The 21,108-nt window shown below is 45.2% G+C and overlaps 1 protein-coding gene across 1 annotated transcript in view; it reads left to right on the top strand.

Moving 5' to 3' along the window:
• Positions 1-21,108, top strand: part of DNAJC1 (DnaJ heat shock protein family (Hsp40) member C1) — a 329,370-nt gene that overhangs the window by 210,945 nt on the left and 97,317 nt on the right. Inside the window, exon 8 of the mRNA XM_030199432.1 lies at positions 2,430-2,596. Within this exon, the coding sequence (XP_030055292.1) occupies positions 2,430-2,596 (167 nt within the window). The remainder of the gene's footprint in view (positions 1-2,429; positions 2,597-21,108) is intronic.

The raw sequence follows: 21,108 nt of genomic DNA on the forward strand, positions 1-21,108 counted from the left end.
GATTGGACCCCCTGTGCTAAACATTAGTGCAATGCGTACCCTTAACCAAGGTTAATGTACTCATTGTGCTGAACGATGTCATATATTGTTCTCTTTCTGAGTCACCTCCTTTTGACTTCTGTGTTGATTTGAAGAAACTTAAGTTCTATATCACCACCAGATTTCTGAAATCTATCCTTCAGAGTTATACACAGACTGACATTATGTGATGTAGAACTCCAGATTCCATCAAAAAATACTTTGAGCAATACAAACTTTCTGTGATATTTTGAGGCTGAAGCAGCAAGTTATTGTGTACCCACAAACAAAAGGCAAAAGCAGAGAGCAGCACACATGACCTCCAGGGTGCATGCAACAAAATAAACTTAAGTTTTGCCTTGTCACCCTTTCCTTCTTCAGGTCATACTCAAATAGGAGTGGCAGTAGACAATGTAGTGTCGTTTTCTCTGTGAACCAAACTGATGGTGCAGCCGCCTGAAACATCCATGAAGATGTCCTTAAACTGGAAACAGAACCAGTTAATAAGATTGCTACACTGTGGCTTTGGGCTGAACTGACAGTACAGTTATAGTTTATAGTTTATTTGCACTTTCTGTACCACCCAAGCTAATTTGTAGATCTGGGCAGTTGACAGGCTAAAAACAGAAATTTCAGAAAAGAACTACAATATTTGATAGGATAGACAGTATCACTCAGTAAAACAATCAATCAAAGATGAAGGGTATTCTACAAAATGGTGGATATCCCAGAGTTCTGGGATAACAGTATTGAAATAACACACCTATCATGGTCAGACCATTTTCTAATTAAAATTTCCCTAAGTGACCACCTGAAACAAATGGCACCTCCCAAGTATACCACATCAAGCGCCCCTCCCACATCCAACTGTTTGGTCACCCAGTCGAAGAAGAAGACGGATTCGTCTGACACGACCTGCCACTAGTGAAACCATGCTGCCTCAGGTCCCGCATTCCATGTAGTTCAAGAAATGTCAGAATCCTTTTCTTTAGAAGCGTTTCCATTAGCTTACTCACCACCGAGGTCAGACTGACAAGTCTGTAATTCCCTACCTCCTCCGCCTCCTTACTTCCACTCTTGTGCATCCGCCCTTCTCCAGTCCACCAGGACCACTCTAGTTTCTAAGGAAGCATTGAAGAGGTCCATTAGCGGAGCTGACAGAACTTCTCCGAGTCCCTTAAGCACCCTTGGGTGTATCCCATCAGGCCCCATCGCTCTGTCTACTTTTAGTTTGGCAAGCCCCTCACAGTCCTCCGTAAACAGGTCTTGGTCTACCATACATCCATCCTCTTTAGCCTTACACATCTAGTTTTTCCTACATAAGCACACAACTGTGGAACGCATTGCCAAAAGCACTAAAAACGACGTACGACCACCTAAACTTTCGGAAATCACTAAAAACCAACCTGTTTAAAAAGGCATACCCTACCGATCCAACTTAAATGCCTAATCTTCAACACAACCAAACTAAAGAATGTAATGGACATAACACAACTTTTCCGTTCTCCGATTCCCTACTGTGGCTGTGCCACATGAACTTGATCTTACCACATTACCTGTATTTGTTCACACCGGAGCCTACAAAGGCCTCTCCGATACTACGTAAGCCAAATTGAGCCTACAAATAGGTGGGAAAATGTGGGATACAAATGTAACAAATAAAATAAACATGCAGATGGACTGCAAGATCTCCTCAGCAACTAGAAGGGAGTATGGGGTAGGAGGAGCAGAGGCCCTAAAAAACTTTCCCAGTGCCTGGCAAGCACTCAGATAGTATGTGAGGTAGCAGGAGCTGAGTTTTGGGAAGATCTGGGAGTCATCCTGGATGATGCTGGGAGGAGTATACAGAGGGACTGCAAAACCATTCCAGGACTGTACCTGTATTTCCATTTGAGCTATAAATATCTGATGTAAGAATTAAAAATATTTCTAGCTTTCCACTACTTCACATAAGTGTTTCTATTTAATTTGCTTTTGAGCAGCCATTTTGCCTTGTGGTTTGTTTTTAGTTGTATGAAGTTTATTAAAGTGAACTTTTGCCTTATGGAGATTGATGGTCTGTCTGACTTCCCTGTTGCAGGCTAAATTACAGATTGTAGGTCTCATGCTCTACTTCCATTTATCAATGCATTGTCCCAGTTACTAACCCAGTTGGTGAGAAACTGAGCAGTGTTTTGGAAAGGCAGTGCCAAGCATACAAGAGTGTCACTCCCACACCTGTGTGTGTACTCTCGGTAGGGGTATACCTTTTATACTTGTTTGTATATGCTGTTAAATTAGTGGTCATCTCAAAAAAAAATTATATCTATAGTGGTGTGGTATGTTGTATTTAATACTGAGCACATATTTATAAAATTGATTTGTAAATTGTGAGCCCTTAATTCCTTTTTCCATATTTTCTCATTTTTCAGAGGAGAAAAAACCCAAAGTCAAGAAACCAAAATTGGAATTTCCAGTATACATTGTTTCAGAAGCCAATGTATATGTACCATCATATGATCAGGGAGTTAGCATTGAAGAGATTGAAGAACAGATGGATGATTGGTTAGAAAACAGAAGTAAGCTACCAAAAAAAAAGGTACATTAATTTCATGATATACCAAGTAAGTGTAGTTGGTAAAATGTATATGAGAGGTGAGGGAGCATGCAATCAGGGCAGCTTGAATCAGTAATTAAATGTCTTGAGTGATATTTGCACAGAATTATTTAGCATATGCTTAAATCCCACAAGTTCAGGGGCCTGGTCAGTGGAGAAGGAGTGGAACAAGAGAAGGTATTCAACAGACTGAGAGGCACCAGGCTGGGAGCAGGCAGCAAGTGGGCTGCCAATGAGCTGTGTTGTGCTTTTGCCTATGGCTGGACTTCTACCTTCCAAAACAGAGTGGTCACAGGATCTTCCTGGACACACCATGTAGTATTACCAACAGTGGTCTCTGACAAGAATAGTGCTCTGTAGCATCACCTGCACCAACCTTCACTATAATGAGGTTCTGGAGGCCCACATGTCTTGTGCTTCTCTTACTGAGATGACCCTAAGGTTCAGTCTACAGAGCCTCTTCACTTGAGGTCATACTTCTCCCTGAACACTTCTACGGGATCATCCCATCTCTTTGCACCTATCCAATTCTACCTCTGCTCCTCCATCTGCTAGTCCAGTAAACTGACATGTGGTAAGATCCTCACCTAACTCCTAATAAAAATTTTGGAACTTTGAGGTGAATACCTGATCAGGAGAGGAGGGGGAATAAAGGGTACCTGGGGGAATAGAGAAGTGGTACCTGATAATGGAATGGAAAAGCAGGGCCCAAGATGCTAACAGAAAATCAGATTGTCATGGTGACAGTGTGCAGGGAAGAATCGTACAGGAGGTAACAGTTTAAGGAAAAAAAGAGGTGGGTGGGGGTACAAGGGAAAAAATACCCACCAGAGACAGAATTCAAAATCAACATTCGACACCACCACTTAAATTGCAACCGAATTTCCATTCTTGTGTTGCAGCAATAGAGAGGGAGTTGTGGCACTGTGTTAGACGTGGGACGTTCACAGCAACTGTGTGCATATATATGTGAATGTGTTACTTGCATATGTGAGGGGAACAGGGAGTGAGGGATTTTGAGGTGCTCAGACACTAAAGTATTCTTTGTTCATCTGAATGATATAAACATTGTTATACAGATACTTTAACACATCCTCTTTTTCTAAGAATATTTAAGTACTGTTCTACAGCAATTGCTTATGCATAATTTTAATTTTTGGTCCATAGCTTTTTTTTGGGGGGGGGGGGGGGGGGAGGGGGGTCATAATTTAGCTTTTTTTTTTGACATGTGAATCCCTGGGGTCTAACTAAAAATTCCATATTTAAAAATGTTTTATTCAAATGAGAAGTACTGATGTGAGCCACTGTGCTTACTAAGGGCCCTGTTTTCAAAGCCTCATTATAGTCGTCATAGGGGTGTCTCTAGCATTAGTGCACGCCTTAGTAAACAGGGCCCTAACTTTTGGGAAATATTGTAAAAAAACATTTAAGGTTAGCAAACTGTCATAGAAAAAAAAAAACACAGAAAAATGTAGGCAGGTAAAGACCATATGGCATATCCAGTCTGCCCATTCATGCCATCTGTTCTCCCTATCACTCCCTTAGAGATCCTATGTACTTTATCTCAAGCTCTCTTGAAATCAGATACTGTTTTTGTCTGCACCACCACTTCCATTGGAAGGCCGTTCTCACAAATTCACCACCCTTTCCATGAAGTATTTCCTCAGGTTATTTCTGAGTCTGTCACCTTTCATCTTCATCCTATGTCCCCTTGTTCCAGAGATTCTTTTCAACTGAAAGAGGCTCAACTCCTGTGCATTTATGCTGCATAAGTATTTAAATATCTCTATCATATCTCACCTCCCCCTTCTTTCTTCCAAAGTATACATATTGAGATTCTTCTGTCCAGTGTGTTTTTACTAGCAAAAAAGGTGCCGGTACTGAAATGCTAAGGCCACCCTTCAGGGGTGAGGTGATCACTGATGGACCCATCTCACAATAGCCAGGCCCCCTGCAACCAGTCACAGAATCTATGACAAGGCAGAATTGGTGTGTAGAGCCTGAGCTCTTTCATTAAAACTTGGTGTCCATGGGTCAATTTTAGCAGACAGTGGAAAAGGTGCCGGTACTCAGTACCCCTGAGTACCCCCTCAAAAAAAGCCCTGCTTCTGTCACACCAAACACGGGAACTGTGAAACAATATCAAATCTACATACAGAAAAATTTCACAAAAATCCACAGAGAAATAAATTATCAGAAGAAATAAATATAAGTTTTTGAAATTAAGAGGGAAAAAGCCTCAGAACCCCATCAGAGACCAAAAGTTAAATCTCAGGACTTGGAAAAGAGTAAGTCACTTCATTGGCAGAAGAAACTGTCTTATAACTGAACTTCAAAAAGCAGAAATTATACAGTTCCAATGAATAATTGGACTACTTCAATAATCATTTTATTAAGCTAACGACTTTATTCAATTATTTATTGGAACTGTATGATTGTTTGCTTTTTGAAGTTTATTCATTTATTGCATTTGTATCCCAAATTTTCCCATTTATTTGCATGCTCAATGTGGCTTACATAACACCGTGATGGCGATCGCCAATTCCGGTATGAGAAATAGAGTGGTATTGCGTTAAAGTTCAAGAGTGACAGAGTAAATTAGGTAGTCAAGGAGGAAAAGTTAAGTTTTGTCCAGTTGTGGTATAAGTTTCGTTGTGTTGCAGGGTTCAGGTGTTTAAGTTGGATCGTTATGGTATGCCTTTTTGAACAAGTTGATTTTTAATGATTTCCGGAAGTTTGTTAGATCGTGCATTGTTTTCAAGACGTTTGGTAGTGCATTCCATAGTTGCGTGCTTATGTAGGGGAAGCTGGATGCATAGGTTGGCTTACATTTTAGTCCTTTGCAGCTTGGGTAGTGAAGATTTAGGTATGTGCGTGATGACCTTTTTGTGTTTCTGGTTGGTAAGTCTGAGGTCTTCCATGTATACCGGGGCCTCACCGTGAATGATTTTATGAACCAGGGTGCAGATTTTGAACGCAATTCTTTCTTTGATTGGGAACCAATGCAGTTTTTCTCATAGGGGTTTGGCGCTTTCGAATCTCGTTTTTCCAAATATGAGTCTGGCTGCGGTGTTTTGGGCAGTTTGGAGTTTCTTGATGATTTGTTCTTTGCATCTGGCGTAGATTGCATTGCAGTAGTCTAGGTGACTTAGTACCATCCATTGATTGTAGCAGGCTGCGGAATATTTTCCTTGGGAAGAAAGGTTTTACTCATTTGAGTTCCCACATTGAGTGGAACATTTTCTTTGTTGTAGTTTTCGCTTGGCTTTCTAGTGTGAGGTTTCGGTCAATCGTAACTCCAAGAATTTTCAGGCTGTCTGAAACAGGAAGGGTGTAGTCTGGGGTGTTTATATTGGTGGGTTTATTTGAGTTGTATTGGGATAAGAAGATTAGACAGTGTGGTTTTTTTTCTGCGTTGAGTTTTAGTTGAAATGCATCTGCCCATGAGTTCATGATTTGCAGGCTGAGTTTGGTTTCGTTTGTGATTTCTGTTAGATCATGTTTGAACGGGATATATAAGTTCAAGTATAAGAGGATTTTTTTTCTGCCAATGAAGTTACTAACCCTTTCCAGTCTTGAGATTTAACTTCTGGTCTCTGATGGGCTTCTAAGGCTTTTCATTCTTAATTTCTTCTTTGATCCTTTTCAAATTTTGGTATATCTTTAAGATACCGTGACCAGAATTGCACACAATACTGTGGTCACACCATGGAGCAATACAGAGACATTGTAATATTCTTTGTCTTATTTTCTATTCCTTTCCTAATATTTCCTGGCATCCTGTTTGCTTTTTTCAGCTGCAGCCACACACTGGGCAGAAGATTTATTTATTTATTTGTTACATTTGTACCCCACACTTTCCCACTCATAGCAGGCTTCAGTGTATTGTCCATGATGATACCTCCTACATCTTTTTCTTGGGTGCTGACTCCTAAAGTGGAACCTTTTGGATTATTCTTCCCAGTGTGCATCACTTTGCACTTGTCCACATTAAATCTCATCTGCCGTGTGGATGCCTAATCTTTCACAATCTGCATGCATTTTAGCAACTTAAATTTGAATAGTTTTGTGTTGTCTACAAATTTAATCTCCTCCTTCGTTATTCCCATTTCCAGATCATTAATATGTCAAATAGTACTAGTCCCAATACAGATCCCTGAGGCATTTCACTATTCACCCTCCTCCACTGAGAGAATTGGCCATTTAACCCTCTGTTTTCTGCTCCTCAATAATAATAATAACTTTATTTATAACCCGCTATATTCTCAAGAGTCTAGGCAGGGAACAAGCCACATACAAAGTATAAAAGGACAAAACAATGTACATAGAATTCTCAATGAAAATTCTATTCTATTTGGCAAGCAATATGAACAGTTTCTCACTATACTGAAATTCAAGAAAGCATAATACTAGTTTAGTAGTAAAATGAGGGTAAAAACAGAGGCTTGGTTATTCTACATCAGTGTTCATTGCAAGGCATGGAGGCCAGTGGTGACCTCCATTCAGGGGTGTGCTGGTAAATTTTTAACAACGGGTTCTCTGGACGTAGCCAGTCCTGCAATTTGGGGGAGGGCCATGGGTGGACTGGCAGGGGCAACGCATGCCTTCTCTACTCCCCCCCCCCCCCTTCATGCAGGCACGCTAGGCATACCTTTGCTGGCAGGGATGCTGAGCCCCACCAGTCAATAAATGGACTGCCACCCCGCTGCTTGTTTCTGATTCTGAGCAGCATGCTTGGTTTTCTCTCGCATGCATTAGAAGTCCCAGCTTGCGGTTCAGAGCTGGAAACAAGCAGCGGGAAGTAGCAGCAGTCTTATTTACTTGGCTGGCAGGGCTCAGCAAAGTAAAAGAGATTTCAGGAGGGGGCCCAAGCCCACATTTTGGTAGCCAGTTAAGGTAGTTGTGGGGGGGGGGGGGGTGCTACTTTAACAACCGGCTCCCAAAGTTCTTAAAAACTTAAGACTGCTCTTGTGACCCATGAGAGCCCGCTCCAGCACACCACTGCCTCTATTGACCCTAAGTTCAGCTCCTTGACTCTTCCCCCATACACACCCTCCTCCTCCACCTTAACTCAAGACTTGCTGTTGGCACTACATCCATAGCAGTTTGTCTTCTAACTGTGCCATGTAGCTTTATAGATTTGAACCATGTACTTCCTGAGCTCCCACAACCCTTTACAAGACACCATGAAGTTCAAACTTACTGAAGTCACATGATGCTGGAAGAAATTAGAATAACTGTTCCATAGGCAAACAAGCTTCTACTGAAAATAAACCAGGGATTAAAAAAAAAAGAGTAATGGCTAACTTGAAGGGGATGAGGTAGAGACAGGATGATGAAGGCTGGTGGTGGGAATGGGAACAAACACTGGTTGAGATTCAGATGTGGAAGTGCTTAAGGGAGAGAATTTTGGAGACATGGATAGAGAATTTGTGGGTGAAAATATGTACTGAAAGAGCATGGGGTGGCTTGACTTTATTTTAGCTACATGAATCATTCTAAATTTGCGTAAACAGATTGACCACATGATCATGAAAGCTGTTTCATTAGAGGGGCCCCTCCAATGTCATAGTCACTTCATCCAACAACAGTCTATTTTAATTTTGAGGCTTTTTTCCAAAGTGCCTCAATGGAAAAAGATCATTTGTCCTCATCAGAGGTTCTTAACTAAAGAGTTGCACAAGGACAGAAATCTTACCCATCCCCACCTGTCCCTGCTGGAATCTTACTCGTCCCCACTGGAATCTTACCCCTCCCTACAAGAATTTAACCCGTCCAAACCCATCCCCGCAAGAATTTAATGATACATAAAAGAAAATTCCAGTCAGCTCTCCATCTCTCTCTGAATTTGAGCCACAGCACTGCAGGCAAGGAAGGAACGAACTTTGAAACTTGGAACACTCTGGTGTGCACATGTAAGACTTGTTTCTGATTCACTGGCACTCTATGCTGAGAGGTCGCCACATGCACGCGCCAGTAGGTCAGGTGACATCTGATGCTCGTGCCTGTGTCAGAGCTGAGGTCTGTGCATCAGCCCGGGAGCAAAGAGGATTAATAGTAACATAGTAAGTGACTGCAAATAAAGGCCTGAATGGTCCAGCCAATCTTCCCAATAGTCACACTCATTATCACTTCATGATTAAATCAACGGGTGTGATATTATTTCTCCGAGGACAAGCAGGCTGCTTGTTGTCACTGATGGGTGACGTCCAACGGCAGCCCAGGACCGGAAAATCTTCCCTAGCAACAAAAGTTTGCTAGCCTCGCGCTCCCGTGTGCACCGCGCTTGCACAGCCGTCTTCCCGCCCTAATGCGAGTGTGTTCGTCAGTCTTCTTTTTCCCGCGGTTCGGGAACGCTGCTTGCCGATTCTCTGCCCAGGATTCCTCTTGCGCTAATTTGTTTGTTTCTTCGTCGTTTTCGGCGATTTCTTTTTTGAGTCTCTGACTCTTCTTTCTTTTCTTTCTTATGTTAAAAAAAAAAACAAAAACAAGAAAAACCCTTAGTTTTCTTAGTTTTTCCCCTTAAGTTTACTTTCTTTTTTGTTTTGCTGCCATTTTGGGCCGCCCGTGCGGGTCTTTCTCTTTTTTTGGTGTGTTTTTTTTTTTCAGGCACCATCGCATTCGACCTCGCCGGCGTGATTTTTCCAGCCTTGTCATCGAAGCCTACCAGCGGCTTCAAAAGGTGCACGCGGTGCAGCCGGACCATCTCCCTTACTGACAGACACACTTCGTGTCTTTGGTGCCTAGGTGAGAGTCCTCGACCTGACGCCTGTCTTCAGTGTCTTCAGTTGAAAAAGCGGACTCAGGCGATGCTTTTGGCTCAGTGGAATGTCTTGTTCGGAGCCCGGTCTGGTCCTTCGGCGTCGACGGAGCCAGCGGTACCGAGGTCATCGCAGGTATCAATGTCGGCATCGGAGGGTGCATCGTTCTCCGGAACGCAGGTAATGGCTGTCCAGAGACCCCATGCTGGTAACAGTGAGCCATCGAGTGGGTCTCCACCTGCCTCGAGGACTCCTGCTGCGCAGGCCCAACGGGACCGCCTTTCTTCGGACCCGGCTCCAGGGAGCCGTTTGGATTCATCGTCCTCCTCTTCGGCACCGGGAGGTACCGAGCTTCGAGCTAAGGCCAAGAAGCATCGGTATCGGTCACCGTCCCGACACGGTGCCGAGAGCTCCGGGGCGCCCAAAGAGTCGGCACCCGAGAAGCGCCGATGCCGGAGGTGTCAATGCGCTCATCTCCGGACAGCCCGGTACCGCCTCCGCACTCCAGACAGGTTCTTGCATCTTCTCCTGTACCGGCGCCTTTGCCTTTTTCAACAGCCACTCTCAACGAGAGCCTCCGAACCATTCTCCCAGAGACTCTGGGGAGCTGTTGCGCCCATCTCCGGTACCTTCGGCGCTTGCACCGCCGCTGCCGTCGAGGGAGGCGGCGGCTGGCTCATCGCCCGTGGTGCAGTCTCCGACTCCAGTACCGCTTGCGGTGCCGGGGACGAGTGCCACCCAGGCTGATTCCCTGCAGTCATCGATGGAGGGAGCTTCATCGCCTCCAGCGCGGGAGTCTTCCTCTTGACGACACCACGATGGGCATCGGTCCTCGGAGTCGAGATGGGCTCGGCTTCGGACTGAAGTTCATGAACTCATGTCCGACTCCGCAGAGGAGGGCTCATGTGAAGCGGAGGCGGATACCAGGTACTTCTCGGACGAGGAGTCCTGTGGTCTGCCCTCTGACCCTACTCCCTCACCCCAGAGGAAGCTTTCTCCCCCGGAGAGCCTTTCCTTTTCATCTTTTGTCTACGGCCATTCCCTTCCCGGTGGAGACTGTGGATAAGCCCAGGGCTGAGATGTTCGAGGTCCTGGACTATCCATCCCCTCCTAAGGAATCGTCCACTGTTCCTCTGTATAATGTCCTGAAGCAGACATTGTTGACGAACTGGATGCATCCATTAACTAATCCCCACATTCCCAAGAAGATTGAGTCCCAGTACCGAATCCACGGGGATCCGGAGTTGATGAAGACTTAGTTGCCTCATGACTCTGGAGTTGTGGATTTGGCCCTTAAGAAGGCCAAGAGTTCTAGGGATTACGCCTCGGGGCCCCCGGGGCGTGAATCTAGAACTAAGGCCTTCCTCCCAAAAGAATCCAATCACTCTGCAATGCTTGTGTCCAAGATTCAGTCTTACCAGCTCTACACTTGCGGAATAATGTGAGGCAGTTGGCGGGTTTGGTTGATCAGCTCCCGCAGGAGCAGGCCAGGCCATTTCAGGAGGTGGTAGGCAGCTGAAGACGTGTCGTAAATTCCTGTCCAGGGATGCTTACGATACTTTTCATGTTGCATCCAGGGCTGCCGCTGAAGGTATAGTGATGCACAGACTCTCATGGCTGCGTGCCACTGACCTAGACGGTAGAGTCCAAAAGCGTGTTACAGATGCTCCTTGCCGGGGGGATAATATTTTTGGTGAGAAAGTCGAACGGGTGATAGATCAGCTCCACCAGCGGGATACCGCATACGACAAGCTCTCCCACCGGACGCCTTCAGCATCTACCTCTACAGGTAGACGTTTTTTCAGGGGTAGGAGGACTGCTCCCTACACTTATAATAGGCGCAGGTACAATCCACCTTCCCGGCAGCCTGCTCAGGCTAAGCCCCAGTGCGTTCGTTCACGTCAACAGCGTGCGCCTTCTCAGGCCCCTGCGGCTCCCCAGCAAAAGCAAGGGACAGGCTTTTGACTGGCTCCAGCAGAGCATAGCCGAGATAAAAGTGTCTGTGCCGGGCGATCTGCCAGTCGGAGGGAGGTTAAAGTTTTTTCACCAAAGGTGGCCTCTTGTAACCTCTGATCGGTGGGTTCTTCAAATAGTCTGGCTGGGATACTCCCTCAATTTGATATCAAAACCTCCAAATTGCCCACCGGGAGCTCAATCTTTCAGCTTCCAGCACAAGCAGGTACTTGCAGAGGAACTCTCCGCCCTTCTCAGCACCAATGCGGTTGAGCCCGTGCCACCGGGGCAAGAAGGGCTGGGATTCTATTCCAGGTGCTTCCTTGTGGAAAAGAAAACAGGGGGGATGTGTCCCATCCTAGACCTAAGGGCCCTGAACAAATATCTGGTCCGAGAAAAGTTCAGGATGCTTTCCCTGGGCACCCTACTCCCCATGATTCAGGAAAATGATTGGCTATGCTCTCTGGACTTAAAAGGACGCCTACATTCACATCCCAATATTGCCAGCTCACAGGCAGTATCTGTGATTCCGTCTGGGAACACGGCATTTTCAGTATTGTGTGCTACCCTTTGGTCTCGCCTCTGCGCCCAGAGTGTTCACGAAATGCCTGGCTGTAGTAGCAGCGTCTCTTCGCAGACTGGGAGTGTATGTGTTCCCTTATCTCGACGATTGGCTGGTGAAGAACACCTCAGAGGCAGGAGCTCTACAGTCAATGCAGATGACTATTCAACTCCTGGAGCTGCTAGGGTTTGTGATAAATTATCCAAAGTCCCACCTTCTTCCAGTTCAAAAACTAGAATTTATAGGAGCTCTGCTGGACTCCCAGATGGCTCATGCCTACCTTCCCGAGCCGAGGGCCAACAATCTTCTAGCTCTCGTCTCTTGGGTATGGGCATCTCAGCAGATCACAGCTCGGCAGATGTTGCGATTGCTCGGCCACATGGCCTCCACAGTTCATGTGACTCCCATGGCCCGTCTTCACATGAGATCAGCTCAATGGACCCTAGCTTCCCAGTGGTTTCAGGCCACAGGGGATCTATAGGATGGCATCCTACTGGCCACAAAATTTCTCAAATCTCTGCATTGGTGGACAATTCGATCCAATTTGACCCTGGGACGTCCCTTCCAAATTCCTCAGCCACAAAAAGTGCTGACGGCGGATGCATCTCTTTTGGGTTGGGGAGCTCATGTCGATGGGCTTCACACCCAAGGGAGTTGGTTCCTCCAGGAAACCGGTTTTCAGATCAATCTCCTGGAGTTATGAGCGGTCTGGAATGCTCTAAAGGCTTTCAAGAATTGGTTGTGCAATCAAATTATTCAAATTCAGACAGACAATCAGGTTGCCATGTATTATATCAACAAGCAGGGGGGCACCGGTTCTCGCCCCCTGTGTCAGGAGGCCGTGAGAATGTGGCTTTGGGCTCGCTGGAACAGCATGTTTCTTCAAGCCACGTATCTCTGGCAGGCGTAAACAACAGTCTGGCCGACAGGTTGAGCAGGATCATGCAACCTCATGAGTGGTCTCTCAACTCGAGAGTAGTGCGCAAGATCTTTCAAGCGTGGGGCACCCCCTTGATAGATCTTTTTGCCACTCAGATCAATCACAAGGTCCCTCAGTTCTGTTCCAGGCTTCAGGCCCATGGCAGACTAGTGTCGGATGCCTTTCTCCTTCACTGGGGGGAGGGCCTCCTGTACGCGTATCCTCCCATACCTTTGGTGGGGAAGACTTTGCTGAAACTCAAGCAAGACCGCGGAACTATGATTCTGATTGCGCCCTTTTGGCCACGTCAGATTTGGTTCCCTCTTCTTCTGGAGTTATCCTCCGAAGAACTGTGGCGATTGGAGTGTTTTCCAACCCTCATCACACAGAACGAGGGGGCGCTTCTGCATCCCAACCTCCAGTCCCTGGCCCTCACGGCTTGGATGTTGAGAGCGTAGACTTTGCCTCCTTGGGTCTCTCGGAGGGTGTCTCCCGAGTCTTCCTTGCTTCCAGGAAAGATTCCACTAGAAAGTTACTTCTTTCTATGGAGGAGGTTTACCGTCTGGTATGACAGCAAGGCCCTAGATCCTCTTTCTTGTCCTACACAGACCCTGCTTGAATACCTTCTACACTTATCCAAGTCTGGTCTTAAGACCAACTCCGTAAGGGTTCATCTTAGTGCTATCAGTGCTAATCATTACCGTGTAGAGGGTAAGCCGAAATCTGGACAGCCTTTAGTTCGCTTTATGAGAGGTTTCCTTTTGTCAAAGCCCCCTATCAAACCTCCTACTGTGTCATGAGATCTCCACATCGTTCTCACCCAGCTGATGAAACCTCCTTTCGAGCCTCTGCATTCCTGCCATCTGAAGTACTTGACCTGGAAGGTCATTTTCTTGGTGGCAGTTACTTCAGCTCGCAGAGTCAGTGAGCTTCAAGCCTTAGTAGCTCATGCTCCTTATACCAAATTTCATAATAACAGAGTAGTCCTTCGCACTCACCCTAAGTTCTTGCCAAAGGTGGTGTCGGAGTTCCATCTGAACCAGTCAGTTGTCTTGCCAACATTCTTTCTCTGTCCTCATACCCGCCCTGCTGAGCGTCAACTGCACACATTGGACTGCAAAAGAGCATTGGCCTTCTATCTGGAGCGGACGAGCCCCCACAGACAGTCCGCCTGATTTGTTTCTTTTGATCCCAACAAGAGGGGTGTGGCTGTAGGGAAACGCACCATATCTAATTGGCTAGCAGATTGCATTTCCTTCACTTACGCCCAGGCTGGGCTGACTCTTGAGGGTCATGTCACGGCTCATAATATTAGAGCCATGGCAGTGTCAGTGGCCCACTTGAAGTCAGCCACTATTAAAGAGATTTGCAAGGCTGCGACGTGGTCATCTGTCTACACATTCACATCTCATTACTGCCTTCAGCAGGATACCCGACGTGACAGTCGGTTTGGGCAGTCGGTGTTACAGAACCTGTTTGTAGTTTAGAATTCAACTCCTCCCCCCAGGCCCATTTTTATTTTGTTCCAGGCTGCACTCTCTGTTGTTAACATGTTAAGTCAATCTCAGTTATGTCCTCACCATTGCGAGGCCCAATTGACCATGTTTGTTGTTTTGAGTGAGCCTGGGGGCTAGGGATACCCCATCAGTGAGAACAAGCAGCCTGCTTGTCCTCGGAGAAAGCGAAAGCTACATACCTGTAGAGGGTATTCTCCGAGGACAGCAGGCTGATTGTTCTCACAATCCCGCCCACCTCCCCTTCGGAGTTGTGTCTTCCCTTGTCTTAGCTATGTACTGGACTGACGAACACGCTCGCGTTCAGGCAGGAAGACGGCTGCGCATGCGCGGTGCGCACGGGAGTGCGAGGCTAGCAAACTTTTGTTGCTAGGGAAGATTTTCCGGTCCTGGGCTGCCGTTGGGCGTCACCCATCAGTGAGAACAATCAGCCTGCTGTCCTCGGAGAATACCCTCTACAGGTATGTAGCTTTCACTATACTTGATTATGGTCTTTCTTTGGTGTTTCTGGGACATAGACCATAGAAGTCTATCTGGCCCTATCCTTATGTTCCAACTGCTGGAGTTGCCGTCGAAGCCCATTCCAGTCTATTTGTCTTCTCATTTGTGGGACAGAGACCGTAAAAGTCTGTCCAGCATTGACCTCATGTTCCAGCCACTGAAGATGCTGTCTAAGCCCTTTCCAGCCCATCCTAAACCAGATTGCCATATACGAGACACAGATAATACAAGTCTGCTTGGTATCGGCCCTAGTTCATCACAGCCAGAGTGACACATCCAGACCACTCGACACATACCCACACGTGCAGCCATTTAAGTTAAGGTTTTTTTAACTTCCATTTTCTAATTAGAGATCCCCTGTGTTCATCCCATGCCTTTTTGAATTCCGTCTTCATTTGTGTCTCTACCACCTCCTTAATGGAAGACTTTTTGCATTTATGCTGTTTAAAGCAAGGAGATGAAAGGTTGGCGCAGGTACAGCTTACACTTCCACAGGAATCCTGCAGGAACTGATTCTGTCCCCGCGGGAACCCCACAGAACTTCTTCCATCCCCGCAGGAACCCCACAGAACTGCTTCCATCCCCGTGGGTTTCCCACAAACCCCATTACCTTGCAGGTCTCTATTCTTAACTAGTGGTGTTTGTAGCCCTATCGGGTACAGAGAAGGATCATAAAATCTGAGGCAATTTATTGAAACTTTCTAGAGAAAGTGAAGATAGTTAAGACAGTTACTGGTAGTATAATTGTATACTACTGCAATTTTAGGGCCCTGTTTACTAAGCCACACTGTAGGTGCGCAAACGTTTTAGCGCGCCCTAATGCTAGAGACACCCATAGGAATATAATGGGTATCCCTATCATTAGCATGTGCTAATTTTTAGTGCACACTAAAAAGTTAGTGTACCTACAGCATGGCTTATTAAACAGGGCCTTTCGTGACTTAATAGCACGGTTAGCAGCTAACAAGGACATTATGTAGCTGTCAGTCACTAGTGGAGATGTGGATTTGGAAGGGGGGTTTCGGGGTTTCATTGATCAGTTAAAGGGGTGTAGAAACCAAAAAAAAAAAATTAAGAATCTCTGGTCAACATTATAGCAGAATGGAAAAATGGACAAATTGGTTGAACCTTATTGTCATGCTTTGCATTCATGTTCTGTTTCTCAAAACGGGATATCAGTGCCTATGTTTGTGTGTATATATAAATAAGTATAATGTTGACATCTTAATTTTAGAAACTTAGAATGTGCATCCTTCTAAAAAGTATGCAAATTATATAAAATACAGCAGTTAGATTATTTTATGGGGTTACTATTTATTTATTTATTTTATTAGCATTTGCTCCCTGTTTTAGAATACAATTTAAAATTCTTTTTTGATACACAGCAAATTTTATATGGGGAAGCCTCAGTATCTTCATTATCACTTTGTAATTCTGTTAGGCCAGTAAGGTGCAATGCATGTCTGTTTACTATGACTGCCTTCTCCCTTGGTGATTTATAGTGATGCAGCTGATAAGTCCCCTCTTTCATACATGCCTCTCTTTTGGTATGAACTAGCAGATATTAGAGGAGAAATTGTTTGAAATTTTAAAATGCACTGAAAACTCGTCACTTAAATAGGTTTATAATGGCTGTCTTTGAAATGTCTTTCTTCTCCTAGCTTTGAGAGCTGTTTAGTTTTTGTCTTTACCTTCTGTGTCTTGGGGTTGAGTGAGTTTTGCTGAAAGTATTTGGTTTAAAATTGATATGAGACCATTCTGTGTTTGTTATAATCTTATTAATAAAAATCCCTTCTCTCTCTCCTTTTTTTTTCTTTATTTTGATTTGTTTACTGCTTTATGCTATTATGTGAAAGGCGGTGTGTCCCATGCGATAAATATTAGTCCTGTGTACTATTTTCTAAGGTTTCTCAGATATTAAAGATATCATAATTTTTGTTGTGGATATTAGAATTATAACATTAATAAAATACTGAAAAACTGTAAGGAAATTTGAGGGAATTAGTTTACCTCATTGTTCTAATTGTATATTATGCTGACATTTGGTCATTTTACTATTATGATGTTACTAGACGTTGTCTGTCAAGCTATACCTGTTGTACACAGCCTTAGGTGAATCTCTTCATAATGGTGTTTAATAAATCTTAATAAAGGAATGGAATATGTAATAAGAGATGCTGTTTGACAATAAGTATAAGGTCATCTTTTTGTTTAATAAATATACTGTTTATGGCAATAGAAAGTTTTTAGTAATTTGTGAGCCACTGAAAGCCATGGGGATCCAAATAGCAGACAAACTGTAAATGAAAAGAGGTATAAAGGATTATTTAATAAGGGGCCGTAGTAGTAAAGGAAAGGACAATACTATGACAGAGCAAGGTGCTTGTAAAGCCTATGGAGTACATAGCACAATTTTGGTCATAGACATTGCTATGGGGTGACAAGTGCCATCTGAAAAAATGGGTTGCTACCCTTTGTCACCCAAGTTTAACAACAGATCAGGCCTAGGAAAACCAACCCCTGCCCAATCCGATCAACTGCAAATAATCCTCTTCTACCCTTCCAAATCAGATATACTCCACATGTCTGCTCACCTTCCCCTGCATCTTGGCCTGTTCCTCCAAGTTGCGCATATGTGCATACAAAATTCCTAATGCAGACAGCTCACATACATACCTCCATCAGTACAAACGTGACCCAAAGAGAGCAGGATCTAGGGTTACCCTTTGTCCTCTTTTTTGACTTCTTCAGATGTGTCCTCCAGAATTTTTAATTTTTAGGGAAATGTCCGCTTTTTCTTTTATGTGCCTATGGCTAACACACCTACCCACATAATGAGAGAAACCATCTCTGGCGTATTAGTCAAGGGGGGTGCTAAAGAGAAAGAAAGGCATTAGTGAACCCTTCTTTGTTCCCCTGCAAGTTGAATCTGTCAGATAAATTTTGTTCATGTAGCACAACTTTGAGCATATGTCATACAAAGACTTTCATGGGTATCTCAGAAGCCAGCCCAAATTGTTGAGGGACATGTGCTCTTCTGATAAATACTCTTAGGCTCAGACTCGGTCAAACTCAAATCCGGAAGTTCTTGAAAAGTAGATTGTCTACTGCTGTACTGTAACTGTACGTCACTGTTTGATGTGTGTTGACTAACTTAAAGCTATGATAAAATATTTTTCTAGCAAAGGTAGCAATCATTTTTATTTTTTCTGTCTTCTTTTTTTGTCTCTGCAAATATGGAGGATGTTGCTTCTGTTCTGATCTCTCTTTATGAGGTGAGGATCTCTCCATGCTTTGCTTGTGTGGCCAAAGTAAAGTGTTCAGCTAGTATATACTTTCCTTGAAGGGATTTGTAGCAGTTTGGTTTGTTGTGTTTTCCCAAAATGAGATGTATTGGTGCTCTAAGTCTTGGTGTACTATTTTCAGTGTTGCCTTTTCATAAGTGGTTATATAAGCTCTGAATATCTTTTTCAGGTTTTTTTTGATACTTTAAAGTATCTAGAAGTGGAAGCAAAACGATTGTGTGTATGTAATATCTATCTATATTTGTCTTATCTGTCTGTCTGTCTGTCTATCTATCTATCTATCTACATTGTGTGTGTATGTATATATAAATAAATGGGACTTGATTGCTGCCTTTCTGTGGTTTTGTCTTATTTGCACCTGGGGCAATAGAGAGTTGAAGTGACTTGCCCAGAGTCACAAGGAGCTGCAGTGGGAATCAAACCCAGTTTCCTAATGGGTTTTGAGGGGAATTGTTAGTGTTCTGTTTTTGGGGAATCTGGTGGATGTGTACATTGGACAAATTACTGCATCCCAGTGCCTTTAGGACCTAGTTGAAAACAGTTGTGAAAGTCCTTTGAAGATATTTGAGCTCTCCTTTCTATCCACCCTGAAGCAGACTTGCCAGTTAAGTCACCAGAACAACCATAATCCTCACACTTCTTATCTTCCGATCAAGCATGGTCAAGGTCAGTCTTAGCTTAAGGCATACTCTGCTGGTTCTTGGTCTTCCTCCATCAACAGTTTTCACCCTTCTGTGTGCAGGCTTTTTCATTTTATTGGCATTGTGGGTGTGGTGGTATAGACTTCAACTTGGTCTCTCCTCTCCTCTCCTCTCGCTGGTCAATAATCAGGGATTTCCATATGTTTTTGCTACTTTTTTTTTTTTAATATATTTTTTATTCACACAATAACAAGTTGTAGTTACAAAATGCAAACAACACCGCTCAATGTACAATCCGAAATCACCAATCCATATCTATATTTTACAGCTATGTCTGCCCAAAGGTCTTTGGTACAACCTGCATTGTATTTTATTAATTAGTCCCCCCCCCACCCCCAACCATACAGCCTTACACTCCATCAAATATTCCATTCCACTTCTCAACTTTCATACCATCCCTCCCCCCTCCCCCATTCATCCCTACATACTCCTTCTCCCAATGCCCTCTCCAACTTCAGGTGAGCACATGTAAACATTTCTCCCACAGCATGGCATACCTTCGGGTCTCTGGTTTACTAGCCTTAGAATAAAGTTGCCTCTCATATGTGCCAACCTCCCTCATTTTTGTTTTCCATACCACTCCTAATGCACCCTTTTTATTTTATTTTTATTCCACAAACACAATATTGAAGTCCAACTGGATATTCAATGCACCCCTTTTTTTTTTTTTTTGATTCAACCTTTATTCTTTCAAAACAGTATACTGTGCACTGACTCACAGTACACTCTTCTTACACTCTTAGCTAATTTCCTTTTCTCCGAGGACAAGCAGGCTGCTTGTTCTCACATAGGAACGGAGATAGTATCTAGTAAAATCTGAAGAGCTTTGCGACAGCCAGCAAAGTGCGGGACAGACGCACTGCGCATGCGCGGCCATCTTCCCGCGCGTTCCCGCCTCAGTTTTTTCTTTTCTGCGATGGAGAGTGGCTGCTTGTCGGTCTCTCCCTTAGGTCCCAGGAAAAACTTAGGCGCCTTTTCGCGTGCTGTTCGCCGCTTTTTTCTTGTTTCCCATCGCCTTTTTCTTGTTTTCTTTTCTAGTAAAAAATGAAAAAAAAATCCCTCCTCTTTTCCTTAATTTTTGTCCTTCATAAGTTTCCTTTCGGTTCTGTCACGGCCATTTTGGGCTACCCTTCCGCGGTTCCCTTTTTTGTGCCCTCAGTTGGCACAATTGAGCTGTTTGACTTCGCCGCCGTGATTTTTCCGCTGATGTCATCGAAGCCTTCCAGCGGGTTCAAGAAGTGTGCTCGGTGCCAGCGGTTGATCTTTGGCACTGACCCGCACTCCTAGTGCATTCAGTGCCTTGGGCCCGACCATCGCCCAGACGCTTGCAAGTTGTGTCTTAGCTTGAAAAAGCGGACACAGGTGTCGAGAAGAGCTCTTCGGGACCGCCTTTTCGGAGCTCTGACTGATTCCTCTGCGTCAACGTCGACATCGGTACCGAGGTTGGCGGCGTCGATGTCGGCACCAGGGATGGCATCGACATCGGGAGCGCAGGTAATGGCTATCCAAACTTCCCCTGTAGCTGGAAGTAGTGAGCCATCGAGTGGGTCTCCACCTGTCTCGAAGGCTCCTGCTGTGCAGGCCCATCACCCCGAGGAGGCATGTGGATTCCACGTCCTCCTCGTTGGTACCGAGGAGTACTGGTGACGTGCTTCGAGCAAAGGTGAAGAAGCATTGGCACCGGTCTCCCTCGAGACACGGTACCGGGAGCTCTGGGGCGTCGAGGGATTCGGCACCCGGAAAGCGCTGATGCCGGGAAGAGTGCTCACCCTCCATCCAAGAGGTGTCTGTGCGTCAATCTTCGGACAGCCCAGAACCGCCTCCCAGGCCTTCGCAGATTCTGACTTCGACTCCGGTACCGGCCCCACATCTTTCCTCAACAGCGACCTCTGGAGGAGAGCATTCGAGCCATTCTTCTGGGTCTCCTGGAAGGGCTGCTGCATCAGTCTGTTCTGGTACCGGGGGTGTTTGCGCCCTCGGTACCGTCGATGGTAGCGGCGGCTGGCTCCGTGTCTGTGGTGAGGTCCCCGACGCCGGTACCGCTTGCGGCATCAGCCTCGGCTGCCACCCAGGTTGACTCGACGTCGATGGAGGGAGCTTCATCACTGCCGGCATGGGAGTCGACCTCTCGACATCGCCATCGAGGACATGGTTCCTTCTCAGGCTCAGCCCCAGCGCGCTCGTTCGCGTCAACAGCGTGCGCCCAGACAGGCCCTGCAGCTCCCCAGCAAAAGCAAGGGACGGGCTTTTGACTGGCTCCAGCTGAGCATAGCCGCCA

Source organism: Microcaecilia unicolor, chromosome 1 (assembly GCF_901765095.1).
Source record: "Microcaecilia unicolor chromosome 1, aMicUni1.1, whole genome shotgun sequence".
NCBI classification, from domain to species: domain Eukaryota; kingdom Metazoa; phylum Chordata; class Amphibia; order Gymnophiona; family Siphonopidae; genus Microcaecilia; species Microcaecilia unicolor.